Genomic DNA, 14,158 nt, shown 5'->3' with positions numbered 1-14,158 from the left:
AAGACTCTGTGAAGCCTTGAAAAATAGAACCAAGAGAGTATAGATATAATATATAATATACATGTAAGGAGTAAGGACTAATTATTTTTATTGTTTTACATTTTAATGGATAAAGACATTAAGTACCAAGGGGATAGATTAGAAAAAGATGTTACAATAGTAGTAAATTAGTAATGTGGTTTTCTTTCTTGTTTAGAATCGGTACCTACTACCTAGATTATCCAAATTGAATTAGCAATTACCAATACTCCAAGGTGGGCCTTTAGTATGCTTGGAAATTGGAATGCTCCAGTGAGTCCAGTCTCTAATGACTAATGGCGTCCCATGCATTGCTCCATACTTCCCATTGGTGCTCCCATTTACAAAAGAATGTCTGATTTCTCTCTGACTCACGTTATACACCACCATACCAGACTCGTTGGCCCTGTGTTGCACACTTGCACCACTTCAACTCCTTAACTGCGAAGCTGAACTGCTGAAGTGAAGTCTATTTCATGGGCAGTAGGTAGGTAGGTAGGTAGTCAGTAACTCAGTACTCAGTAGTGCGACAAAAATGAGAAACCAAATGGAATTTATAGGGTAACCCCCCAGGCAAGGCACATCCCATATGGCTTGCTGGCTGCTGAATGTGAAGTCCATTTCATAGTCAAGTGGGTAGTGGTAACAAAAACCAAGGCTGCTGATTTTGAAACACAGCCCCAATGCGCATATGGCTAGCTGGGTGGCTACTTTGGATAAAGTGAAAAAAAAAAAAAAGGTTTCTGCTTTAGCATCTCTTTTAGTCCATTCCCTTTGTCAGCAAACCCCACTACTACACAAAAAAAAACCACATCTTCTCAACCTTCACACCAACTCATCACAGATTTATAAACCAAAGTCTAGTACTCAAATGAGCTTTCAATAACCCTAGGGGAAAAAAGATGGCGGCATTTTCTGTACCCAGGTACTCATTTTCAGTTCTGTTGTTATTTGTTTTCTGCTTAGTTACTCATCTAGCTGCAAAACCAATCTCTTCATTTTCGTTAAAGAGGTTTGCTAAAGATGTTAACTTTGATCCTGAGATTACTTTATATGGTGATGCACAAGTTGTTAATGCTGGTACTGCTGTTAATGTTACTCAATCTGAACTTGGGAGTGTTGGGAGAGTTGTTTATAAGCACCCCTTTAAATTTGTTGAAGGGAAAGGTAGAAAGCCATTGTCATTTTCGACGTTTTTCGAGTTCTCGATTTCTAGTGGAGATGGAGATGGCCTTGCTTTTGTGTTTTTACCTAGTGGTTTTCCAGTGGAAATGTTGGATGGGCATTCTTCGTTCGGGCTTGGATTGGAGAAGAAAAGAGATGGTGTTTTGGTAGTTGGATTTGGTACTTATTTGGATAGTAAGGTAAGTGATTCGAATGCGAACCGTGTTGGTATTGATGTTGGTGGAGTTGTGTCGAAAGCCAGTAATGTATCTTCCACTAATTTGGTTCTTAATAGTGGGAAGAAATTGCGTTGTTGGATTGATTATGATGCGAGTTCCAAGAGGTTGGAGGTTAGGTTGAGTGAATCGGGTGATAGGCCATACGATCCGTTGTTATCGTATCCGATTAATTTGGCTGAAATGTGGAAGGAAGAGGAGATTTTCGTGGGGTTAAGTTCTTCGAATGGAAATTCGACCAAGACTACTAGTATATTTTCATGGAGTTTCAGGTTACGGCATGTTCCAACTTGGATGCATTCGGAACCCTTGAATCCCAAGTACACCCATCATAGTCAGCCTGTTGTGTTGGTACAGGAGAGAAGTACTTGTCTTTCGAGAATCCTCACTTCTTTAATGGTTGGCATTGCTTGTGGAGCGCTGACAACGTTTATTGTGCTGTTCATGAGGGCTATTTTTGCCAACAGACATGCAGTGGTGGTGGTGCCGGCAGAGTATCCTGTTCACCCTATGGAATATGGTTACGAAAAGATCAAAATAGTCGTGGAGAAAGGCTCCAATGATGTCAAAAAAGTTGAAACTTAAAATAGGGAAATGAGGGACTGCAGTGGTGTAAGACGGAAGGAGTTCTTGTGTTGTAAATTTGTCTGTGATGTACTGCTCTGTGATGTATTTTGACAAGCAATGTAGTTTCTTTTGCTTGTTTCTATCAAAGGGAGGGAATTTGTATGAAGCTTTTGTTTAAGGAGAATGAATGCTGCTTACAAATTCTAATATTTTAAGTAATAGATCTCCAAATGCTGTTTGAGCCACCAGTTGTGTGTTCATATTACCTTTATTTCACTATCTTCAATATAATAGTGTAGGGCAATAGTTGCTTTCCATTACAATCAAGTTTGACTCAACCTTTGTGACAATTGTCTGCGATAAAACTCAGATTGTTTAGAGCCGTGAACAACCTGTATTAAACAGTATATGTTTTGCATGGAAACTTTTCTTTTTCTGTTTTTTTTTTTTAAGTCTTAGGGGTTAGGTTGTTAGGCACTTAGGCTGACCCTAACCTGTTTTCCCACTTGCATCCTCTTCTACTATAGTAGACAGTTATCTAGAGGTGCAAAGTGCATTACATAGTCAAAAGGAAGTCTCCATAGCTTTGATAGGTAATCTGCTCTTTTATTTCCTTCCCTGCAAGTGTGACTGAACTCACCAACCTCATAGGCACTCTTTAGCAGTTTAGGTGTTTGATGGAGGCTACAAGGTTCAAGCACTTCCAATGAGCTGCCTCTTTGTCAAGCAGAAAATTTACTGCTCTAGAAGAGTCTGAAGAGACTCTTATGTTCTTGATGTTCATGGCTGAATCCTTCTTGTACGGCTCTACTATGTCCTGAGGACTGATTTTTGTGTGGAGCTCCATGCATAAACCTTGATTACTGCAGGTCTTCAGCTGAGCTTGTTCTAGAAATGATTCCAAATTCACTACCATTTCATGTCACTGTTCCATCAGTTTTTAGTATAATTACTCCCTCTCCTGACCTTATCCATGTGCTTACACTCAACATGCTTGATTTTGCTTCTACTCCCAGTCTGTCAAGCAACACTCTGAGTCTGAGACTGATGCTGTCAGAAATCTCCACCAAGCTTGTAAATTAGTCTTAACATCTTTAGTCATACTCATAGCAACCTGCTGTGGTGTTTGTTCCTTGCTCATTTTTCTTCTATTTTTCTCAACCAAGATGGCTGAGACTGTTGCACAGACCAACGCCACTGCAGATTCTAAAGACAACAACCGTTCGGGTGTAGAGAGTTGCTCATATGTATGGATGTACCCAGTCCCAGTTGTGTTTTCAGTTTTCGCTAACCTCTACACCTGTGTTGAGTAAGCCATGGGTCTGGGGTGATGATACCATAGGTCTGGGGCTCGAACCCAGCTAGCATCAAAGAGTTACTGATCTCATTTAAAACAGGTTTGCCAATAAAAAAAAAAATGTGAGTTCTCTTGGTCAGAGTTGCATAAACAACATTTGGATTCTTACAGTGAGGACATCTCGTAGTACAACGTTTCAGTTAGATTGAGTCTCACTATTCTATGTTCCCTAAAACCAGTATTCCATATGGTGCTTCCAAGGCTTAATGTGTGGTGACAAAACAGAGAGCATGAAGTAGCACGCAGTAACTGGGAGAAGGAAGGTTAGGGGGAGTATAGTAACCAATCAACCAACAATAAGAATCCAAAGAATCAATTGCGGTGAAAAATAAAGAGCTATAGCCAAGTAACTCATAAGTCTTTCGGGAGCTTAGTGAGAAGACTTGGTGAGATACACTCCTAAACTCTTCATTTTATTCTCGTCTGAGATGGTGATGATAATGAATTAATGACCTATCTGGATAAGCTCGTCGGTCACTCTGTCGCCAACACTATCCCTCAAGATATCCCCAATTAAACAGACAAACGCAATTTTATTCTCGTCTGAGATGGTGATGATAATGAATTAATGACCTATCTGGATAAGCTCGTCGGTCACTCTGTCGCCAACACTATCCCTCAAGATATCCCCAATTAAACAGACAAACGCAATTTGGATGTAGCAGGGGCTATTCCTTACTGTCCAGGTGCAGAAACAAGGCTATCTTTAGCGTAATCTGCAATGCATACATGAACATGGCTTTCCTTGGGCCCCTTGCATTGCATCCTCGCCACTGGCCAGGAGATAAACAACCCTAAATCAGGATGTGAGCAATTTGAAATAGAAAACCAAGTAGGTCACTCAGTAGATCCGTTCTGTAATTGCAATGTCATTTCAGGAACAGTGGCAAACACTTTCAACAGTTAACATTTCAAGCTTTGCCGGAAGTTCAAAGAATCCAAACACGTTAACCCCAAGATAGCCTTTATGACTCCCATTTCAAAGGGAGGCAAGTGAGGCACAATTTTTAACACAATCTGAAGTCACAAACGTTTACTACGTCAAAGTCCTCGACAATATGATGGCATTATTAAAGACTTCAAAACGTTGGAACCCCTCTTTCTGTCCAAGTGTAATAACCACGACAAATCCAAACTTTTCAGGCTAAACAAGAATTCTTAAGAGTCCAGTTTTGCTACAGAATTTTCACATATCACAAAATCACAAGCAAGATTTCATACAGTCAAGTTTTGCTAAACAAGTTCACATTTCTGTCTTCGCATCTCGTAATTATCACATTTCACAAAATCATAGTTCACAATCCAGTATTGGACGCCAGTTTAACCATTGTTGCTTCAATAAAGAAATAAAAAAACCATTCAAATTAAAAAGCAAGTAGGATATAATCAAAACTACTAATAACTTTCACTGGTTTGATCACACTATCTGCAACTAAAAATAACAGGAATGAAGCAAGAAAAACATCCTAATACTGCATTAGTTAAAAGCAACTGGAAGTTGCGGCATTTTACAGCCAAACACAACCCCATACAACTACTATTGATCATACTCCTGGATCTCTTCATCCTCATATTCGCCTTCTTCATCAGCTGTAGCATCTTGGTACTGTTGGTACTCAGAAACCAGATCATTCATATTACTCTCAGCCTCAGTGAACTCCATTTCATCCATGCCTTCACCAGTATACCAATGCAAGAAAGCCTTTCTTCGGAACATAGCAGTAAACTGCTCACTCACACGCCTAAACATCTCCTGAATTGATGTTGAGTTCCCAATAAAGGTTGACGCCATCTTCAGACCAGTTGGTGGGATATCACAAACAGTAGACTTCACATTATTCGGAATCCATTCAACAAAGTAAGATGAGTTCTTGTTCTGCACATTAATCATCTGTTCATCAACTTCCTTAGTACTCATCTTTCCACGGAACATCGCAGAGGCGGTCAAGTACCTCCCATGTCGTGGATCAGCAGCACACATCATGTTCTTGGCATCCCACATTTGTTGAGTAAGCTCCGGCACAGTCAAAGCCCTATACTGCTGCGAACCACGAGAAGTAAGCGGCGCAAACCCAACCATAAAAAAGTGAAGACGCGGAAACGGGATCAGATTAACAGCAAGCTTCCTTAAATCAGAGTTCAACTGCCCAGGGAACCTCAAACAACACGTCACACCAGACATAGTAGCAGATATCAAATGATTCAAATCTCCAACTGTAAATAAACAAATCAAAACAAGAATAAATTTCCAACCTTTAAAACACTACTAAATAAACAAAACAAAACAAAAAATGCTTACAGCTAGGAGTAGTGAGTTTCAAAGTCCTGAAACAGATATCATAAAGAGCCTCATTATCAAGAACCATACACTCATCAGCATTCTCAACCAACTGATGAACAGACAACGTGGCGTTATAAGGTTCAACGACAGTATCAGACACTTTCGGAGAAGGAAACACCGAAAAAGTAAGCATCATTCTATCAGGATACTCTTCTCGAATTTTCGATATCAATAATGTCCCCATTCCAGATCCAGTCCCTCCACCCAATGAATGACAAACTTGAAATCCTACAACACCATTCAATTCAAAACAACAACATTCAGAATCAACAAGCCATATCATAAATAAATAAATAAATAAATAAATAAATTTCAAACCTTGTAAGCAGTCACAGTTTTCAGCTTCTTTTCTAACAACATCAAGAACAGAGTCAATTAATTCAGCACCTTCAGTATAATGACCTTTAGCCCAGTTATTACCAGCACCAGATTGACCAAAAACAAAGTTATCAGGTCTGAATATCTGACCATACGGACCAGATCTAAGACTATCCATAGTACCAGGTTCAAGATCCATTAAAACAGCCCTTGGTACAAATCTACCACAACTAGCTTCATTATAATATACATTTAACCTCTCTAGTTGTATATCAGTTTCACCATGGTAACTTCCAGTTGCATCTATACCATGTTCAGCACATATCACTTCCCAGAATTTTGCTCCTATTTGGTTACCACATTGGCCTCCTTGAATATGAAGAATCTCTCGCATTTTTTTTTTTTTTTTTTTTTGGACGGTTTGAGAAATTTGGAGAGAAAAAAAAATGTTTTGAGATTTGAGAGGGGTGGAAAAGAAAAAAGGTTGAGAAAGAGATGAGGAGAGAAGGGGATATATATAGGAAGTTACGTTATAACGGCAACTTTCTTGAATGAAGAGCGGGATTATTTTATTTAGTTAAATGAAAATGAGCTGTGAATTATTTTGAACGGTTGAAATTGATGGACTACAGATTTTTGAATGTTTGAATTTTGAAATTTTTAGGTATTAGCTGTATTGATAACAAAAGATTCCAAATTAACGATTTGAAATAGATGGAAAATTCTCTTGCTTAGTTGGACTCGTGGATGTATGGGGTAACATGAGCTGTGAGTTTATTTTGAGTTAACCGAATGTGAGTTGGTTAGCCCATTCAATATTGTTACGGGCTTTTATGCTTAGCCCATTCAATCCCAGACTTCCTGTTCACGGGTTCCCCCCAGACTAATCAAGTAGGTTCTACTATATATGAGTGGACGAATGGTGTGTAGTGTACTGTACGTATCATCATTGGTCGTTTCATACTTTCTTCTCTAGATGAATAAATTTGGGATTGCAAGTTAGCATTTCTGTGAGTCCTCAAATTGTTGCACTTTCACGGTTTGCCCACAAAGCCATAAGAGTCTACGCAACAAACGCGCGGCATGCGATACAAGTAATAGCAGTATAGCACTCGATATATTATTATCATGTTTCATTGTTTCAAGCATATCCCTCGTCTTCAGAGAGTGGATCCACAGCTAAATAGGATGTTATGCATAGTAACTGTTTCAAATTCAAACATGATGTATTTTTGTTGTAAAAGGGGTTAGATAAACGAATATGAAGTGTAACAGAAAACGATTTCCATATATCGAAGACTACAAGGCAATTAAATATTGAAATGTAATTGAAACAAGAGAAATGCAACAATACGAAGTGCTTGATCTAATTTTTTTTTTTGGTTAAACCACATTATATATATATATATAAATATGCACTAAAGTGCGTCAAGCACCTGAATATTACATGTTATAAGTTCCTCCTGCAATAGTCCTAGTAACCAAGTGGGTGCTTCCATCTCCCAAAAACAGTCTCTGAGATGATGAGCACTAGTCGCTAACAGATGGGCGACCTTATTACATGATCTATCTACATGTGTTACACTTAGGGAATCAAAAGAGGAGATGTAGTACTGTGCATCTATAATTATATTAGCGGCTATCCTCCCGATGTTAGTAGCCCGGGTGATTCCAAAAGTCGAACATCGCTTTTTTTGTAATCCGTTTCAATGATAATCTTGTTGTAGCCTAAAACATACGCCCATTGGATGGCGCATTTGAGCCCTCGGCTCTCTCCCTCCTCGGCGTTTCTTCCATATGCTCTGCTGGTACCTGCTGCTAAGAAAATTCCATTGTCATCTCGCATAACATAACCAATACCAACAGGTTTAATTTCCGAATAAAAAGCTATATCCATATTAATCTTGACAAAGGATGATGGTGGAGCAAGCCAAGTTTTGGTTATAGGTAAATGGGTGGACGGTTGTGGTGGTTGTGTTAGCTTTTTATGATGTTTCCCTAGGTGTTGAGAAGTGAGGTGGTTTGCTGTCTTGGCTATATCAATAGGTAAAGAAATAGTTTTTCCCGTGAAAATGTGGGCACATCTTTCTTTCCAAATGGTCCAGTAGGTATACAGGCATGTTAATTTCCACTCCTCTACCTCCACAGGCCAACCAGGGGGTGGTTTAAACCAGAGGCCAACAAAATCTTTAACAGCTAAACGTTTGTAAGAATCTAGCCTGAAACGCCATCTAGTCGCAAACCAGACCGCCCTAGTGAATGGGCAATCCATGAGCAGATGGTGTAAGGTTTCGACCGTAGTTCTACAGAACACACATCGCTGATCTTTGATCGGAAAGATACGATTGAGACGCTCTCTAGTCGGGACAATATCATGGATGCTTTTCCAAGCGAAAAGCTCAGTCCTCGATTCCCATTTGATTTCCAAATTTGGAGAAAAAAACTTGGCATATCCACAATGGGTTTGCTCAGCTTGGCATGACTGAGGTGCTCGTAGAAGGATTTAATACTAAAAGACCCATTTTTTGTACCCCCCCAAAACAAAGATGCATTAGTAGCATCGTCTTTGACATAGACATTCATGATATACTGGACGATAAAGGCAGGAAAAAGAGTTTCAAGCATATGGATGTTCCAGGATTTTGTGTTCGGCAAAAAGAGTTCAGAGACACTCTCAGGCGCCATCCTAGGCCTAGGGCCAAAAATGTGTACTACCCCCCCATCTTTAGGAACCCAAGGTTCCGTCCAAATGTTAATGTTCGACCCATCACCGATATCCCAAACGGCATTATTCATGATAGAAGAGATACTAGCATGGCAACTTTTCCAAAGCCAGGATGAGCCTTTTTTCAAGAGTGGTGGTTGTGAGCCTTTAGAGTGAGGAAAATACTTATTTTTAAGAACTTGTCCCCACAGCTCAGGGGGATTACTCAACAGTCTCCAAGCTAGTTTACCCAAGCAGGCCTCATTAGCAGTACTAAAATCTCTTATGCCTAGTCCTCCCATTCTTTTAGGTAAACAGATAGAATCCCAAGATTTGAGATAAAGGATCTTCTTTCCATTATCTTTTTTCCCCCACCAGAAATCGCGTTGGATTTCATTCATCTTGTTGGTAATCTTTTTAGGCAGTTTGAAACAAGACATCTGGTAAACTGGGATCGCCGGCGACGCGATTTTAATGAGGACAGTGCGCCCTGCTTGGCTAAGGAGTTTATTCTTCCAACCGTTAACCCGCGAGGTCAAACGGTTAATGAGATGATCAAATAGCTGAGTTTTAGGTTGGCCAAGAAAAAGGGGTGCTCCTAGGTACGAGTCTTTAATCCCAATGCCCTTGATCTTCAGAATTTTGCGAATGATCTTTTTGAACTTGTAAGGGAGATGTTTACTGAACAGAACTCCAGATTTATCATAGTTGATAGTCTGTCCAGTGATGGAAGAAAAAAGCTTTAGAGTGTCCACAATCTCTAGAGCATCCGAAATCGTGGCTCTACAGAATAAGAAAACATCATCCGCAAAAAGCAGGTGGCTGATGATCGGGCCCTGCCTCGAGATCTTCACCCCATGTATTTTACCATTTGTTTCTTTATGTTGTAGAAGCCGAGATAAAATCTCCATACAAATGATAAATAACATGGGTGATAAAGGATCTCCCTGCCTTAGACCACGTTTGGATTTGAAGAATCCTTCAGGCGAACCATTTAGGAGGATGGAAAAGTTAACAGACGAGATACACTGGTATATCATGGTGCACCAATGGTCATTAAACCCAAGAAGGCCAAGCATGGAAATGACCGTACCCCAGTTCACTCTATCAAAAGCTTTAGACATGTCAAGCTTGATAGCCATTAAGCCATGCTTATGTTTTTTGGTCTGAATAGAGTGGAGAATCTCATGAGCTATGACAATGTTGTCGGTGATTTGTCTTTGTTGAACAAAGGCACTCTGCATAGGCGAGATGATTTTTTCCAGCATAGGTTTCAATCTATTGGCCAGAATCTTGGATATGATCTTGTACGACACATTGCAAAGGCTAATAGGGCGGAAATCTTGAGGGGTGATGGGGTTCGGGACTTTAGGGATGAGCACAATATTAGTGTGGTTAATATGCTCGAGACTATGAACCTCAGCGAAGAAAAGAGAAACCATCCTAACGACTGACGAGCTAACCGTATTCCAGGCATTATGATAAAAAAGACTCGGGAATCCGTCAGGGCCAGGGGCTTTAAGCGGACCAATAGCGAAGAGGGCATTTTTTATCTCGTCTTGAGAAGGGATAGCAGTCAAGCCAGTGTTATCTGAACCACTGATAATAGTGTTGATGAGATCCGGAGGGATACCCACCTTGTCAGGAATGTCATCAGCCATGAGGGATGAGAAGTGGTTGACAAGACACCTACTTATATCCCTCATGTGGGATAACCAACGACCCTCATGTTTTAACCAATCGATCCTATTTCTTTTTCTCCTGCAAATGGTGGTCGCATGAAAAAACTTTGTGTTAAAATCCCCCGTACCGGCAGGGATCCACTTGTCCCTGGACTTTTGTTTCCAAAACATCTCTTCATGTTTTAAAAGATTATCCAATCTTTCTTTTAAAAAAGATTCCTCCCTACCATTTTGGGCATTGGGGCTCTTAACTTGGATGTTATCAATGGCTTTGGTAGTATCAGCGATGTTTTTTCTAACGCCACCAAACACATTTTTATTCCACTCTTTTAAGACAGTCTTAGTGTTATGTAACTTATCTTTAACCTCAAAGATTTTGTTTCTAGACTCTGAGTTAACCCATGCCTGATTAATCGGGGGGAGATAGGATTCATGGTTAATCCACATAGCCTGAAAACGGAAAGGTTTGGGGGCCTTATTGGTGTTGGGGTTCAGATGAAGCATAATGGGGTCGTGGGTCGATTCAATGCGGGGAAGGTGGAAGAGCTTAAATTCGAAAATAAAATAAACCCGGTCGGTATTGGCTAGCCCACGATCAAGCCGTTGCTTGACGTTTGCTCTACCTTCCCTTCCATTAGTCCAAGTGAACGAGTTACCCGAGTAACCGAGATCAATCGACCTTCTTGTTGAATAAAATCCGCAAAGAACTTCTCGATCACCAGAAGCTCGAAGAGCTCACCACCTTGCTTCTCGCTCGATAAAAATGATATTCAGGTCTCCGATTATAAGCCGGGGTCTCCTCCCGTCCTTTCCGGTATTCTCAATGTTGTTCCAACCGGCTTTTTTAATGGGGCGTAGGGGCTCCCATAAAAGAACGACACCACCCATGATTTATTTCCGTGTCCAAAGTGTTTATCCTAGCATTTATAATATGCTTACAAGAGTAAAAAATATTTAAGTCTATGTTGTCTTTCCACGGGAGGGCTAGACCTCCCGCTTTATTACAAGATGAAACAGAAAAATATTTGGAAATCCTAATTGTAGATTAATACTAGCCATACTTGGCGCGAAAAGTTTTGTCTCGAGAGAAAAAGGATGTCGGATTTTCTTTTCCAATCGAGAGCATGGTAGATGGCTTAACTGAAAAAGGATGATGACCTTGGGGCATTTTCTTTTCCGAATTATAAGGTTTGGCAATAAAACTAATAATTCGTAATTTTTTGAATGATCTGGTTTAATTAGCGAATTGGTTGGATGGCTTATAATTGCGAATTATTCGGGTATTATTTTTCATGAATAAAATTGTAAAAATAAAAATAAAAACGTTATATACTTATATATCAAAATTTTAAATGTAAAATATATAGCGAATTTTAAAGAAATATATTAAGATTATACCCGTTTAAAACATTATATCGATTAAGCGTTTTATTGGACTATTATTGAAAATTTGACCTTAGGGGCTGATTTTGGGTTTACAGCTATGCCTCCACCACCTCCACCCTTTGTCCATGTATATAAACATATCTAACATTTACGATCTACTTTCATAATAAACACTAGTATGCTGTGAGTTGTGCAAAATATGAAAGAGATGGTTGAGAGCTTGTACCGAGTGGGTTGCTCCAACTGTTGCCATTGGTCCAGACTGTGATTGGGGGAGAGTCCTCCTTACGAAATGGGCTCCATAATTTCTGCTTTGAGATACCCCAGTAGACATGACCCCCATTAATTGATGGCTTAGACTAGGAACCACATGGTCAGTTGATGAAGTAGCAGGTGAGTGATTGACAATTTCTTGTTCCGGCATAGTGTGGGCATACTCCACTTCATTGGTTATGAATTCGTCTGTGGCACCTTCTCGAACCTGAATTTCGGCTATTGGTCCTTGCAAGTTCTCCTGGGCAAATAGATCATTTAGAGTTCGAACTTGCATGGCCGGTGGATGTGCGGCTGAGGAACTCCCTACTGCGAGTGCCGGAACTTCGGGTTCGACCTCCACGCCATTCCCGAGAGAGTGGTATTTGAGAGCCAGTGACGTTGTTTCCATCATTTGCATTCAGCATGATATCTTCAGAATACCTCCTCCGAGTGCTGCCCCCATTATCATTTATAATCGGTCCTAAGGGACAAGCCATGAGAGTTTCATTCACTTCCTCTGCGACTTCTATAACTTGTGTAGAATTTTCTTCGACTTCTCTGATTTGTATACCACATGGGCGCTTTGAGCTTCCTCCATAGTCTGGTTGTGTGGTTATTGCCCTTTTTCCTCTTCTGATAGCTTCTAGATGTGAATTCTGACTCAAGGTTGGTATTCCCTGCTCAGCATGAACCTGGAGGAGCGAAAACTGTTGCTGTTGCTGTTGATAGGGAGTTTCGGATGGTGGGAGCCAAATAGAGGCGTGTGAATTGAAACCCTCAAGATGTGGAGGTCCAGTGGGCCCAAAAAGGGCTGTTGAGTTGGGCCGAGTCCTACCTCCAGTTTGTGGGGCGTTGGGTGCACTGTGAAGCCCATGTTGTAATTATTGCTGACTTTGTTGCATAGCCCAAGAGGTGCGGGAGAGACCACGTCCTCTATATGCACCAGCCCCTCGGTTGAAATAGCCTCCACGTCTCCCTAGAACTGTTGTTGAGGTATGAGTCTCTCTAACTCCACGTGTAATATTTTATGTGGCCCTCACATTTTCTGGAAGCACTTGTGATTCTTGCCTGATTCCGACCAACGCCACCTGTCCTCCCCGGGTTGTTGCTCTATTTGCCCTTGTCCGTGGAAGGTCCCCCTTCAATATCGAGCCATCATGTGTGCCCTCGTTGTTTGCTTGTTGTCGGTTGACATTGTCATTTTGCTCTTGAATGCGATAGGACATCCCAAAGAAATCATGTCCCATAACCATGCAGGCGTTGCAAAACATAGCCGGCATCCTTAGATAATCAAAACGAACAAACTGTTCGACTCCCACGACCGTCACCGCTACATTAACCCCTTGGTGGTAGTATTGAGTTGAGTCCCAACCTTGCTCGTATCGCGGAATCCTTCGGTTGTTGTTGGTAGCTGTTGATTCGGAGGATGGTAATCACACCGAACAATGTCATGCGGTATGTGAATGATGCGATCCTTCCGATTCTGAATGTATGGCATATCGATGAGTGTAAACCAGATATCAAAATAGCCAAAGTGAGCTTGCTCAGGTGGGTAGTCATGGTGGAAAGGTTTCAAAAGGAGAATCTGACCAAAAACAGCCCATGGGACCTCTAGTAAAATCCTTTCATATTCCTCTCTCCTGATGAAGTTGAAGAGAAAAATTTCTTCGATGATGGTGACTATCATCGGTGTGTTGAACAACCTCCATCGATTCCTTACTGCGTTGATGAGTTACGTTGATGTTTTCCAAATGGGGACCAAAGTACGGCCAATCGGTGTATATTTCCAATGAGCTTCATCTTCTTGGTTTTCATCATCGGTGAATCTCATAGTTGGAGTTTTGGAAATGGAAAATGTGGAGCTAAAATGTTCAAAGACTTCATCAGTCATGTTATCCATATTTTGCATATCTAGTGCATGGGGAAAGAAAAAAAAAATGATAGCTAAGAGATGTGATAGCTTGGGGTGGCCTTGGGGAGAATGTGTAATGACTTTTGATGGTAGCGAAAGTTATATTTTGGACAAAACAAAAATATACTATCAAGAGGTGTGTCCGAGCTTTAGGATGATATTTCAGTGTATATTCTTTGGGTTTGGACTGCTCTATACCCAACTGGCCTTCTAGTTGT

At 40.6% G+C, this 14,158-nt stretch overlaps 2 protein-coding genes across 2 annotated transcripts; one reads left to right on the top strand and one right to left on the bottom strand.

Annotated features, from left to right (window-relative positions):
• The first annotated feature begins 677 nt into the window (after positions 1 to 677).
• LOC147486412 (lectin-like) lies at positions 678 to 2,233 on the top strand. The gene has a single exon (XM_086572406.1). The coding sequence runs from the start codon at positions 921 to 923 to the stop codon at positions 2,001 to 2,003; it is 1,083 nt and encodes a 360-aa protein (XP_086428532.1). The 5' UTR covers positions 678 to 920; the 3' UTR covers positions 2,004 to 2,233.
• Positions 2,234 to 4,725: 2,492 nt separating this feature from the next.
• On the bottom strand, positions 4,726 to 6,590 carry LOC147486411 (tubulin beta-2 chain-like). The gene is made up of 3 exons (XM_086571063.1): positions 6,002 to 6,590; positions 5,642 to 5,911; positions 4,726 to 5,556 (listed from the first exon to the last, which is right to left on the bottom strand). Exons 1-3 carry the CDS (start codon positions 6,393 to 6,395, stop codon positions 4,880 to 4,882), a joined length of 1,341 nt encoding a protein of 446 aa, XP_086427189.1. The 5' UTR covers positions 6,396 to 6,590; the 3' UTR covers positions 4,726 to 4,879.
• Between the last annotated feature and the right edge of the window lie 7,568 nt (positions 6,591 to 14,158).

Source organism: Coptis chinensis, chromosome 7, assembly GCF_015680905.1.
Source record: "Coptis chinensis isolate HL-2020 chromosome 7, ASM1568090v1, whole genome shotgun sequence".
NCBI lineage: Eukaryota > Viridiplantae > Streptophyta > Magnoliopsida > Ranunculales > Ranunculaceae > Coptis > Coptis chinensis.
Note: the sequence above shows the minus strand (reverse complement) of the source record. Positions and strands in the feature narration are given on the sequence as shown.

What these genes read in the sequence shown, in the direction of transcription:
- LOC147486412 (XM_086572406.1), top strand. Translation starts at nt 921, where the DNA reads ATGGCGGCATTTTCTGTACCCAGGTACTCATTTTCAGTTCTGTTGTTA.
- LOC147486411 (XM_086571063.1), bottom strand. Translation starts at nt 6,395, where the DNA reads ATGCGAGAGATTCTTCATATTCAAGGAGGCCAATGTGGTAACCAAATA. An exon ending in AAACTGTGACTGCTTACAAG is followed by an intron (nt 5,912 to 6,001) that starts GTTTGAAATTTA and finishes ATGGTGTTGTAG; the next exon opens with GATTTCAAGTTTGTCATTCA. An exon ending in GAAACTCACTACTCCTAGCT is followed by an intron (nt 5,557 to 5,641) that starts GTAAGCATTTTT and finishes GTTTATTTACAG; the next exon opens with TTGGAGATTTGAATCATTTG.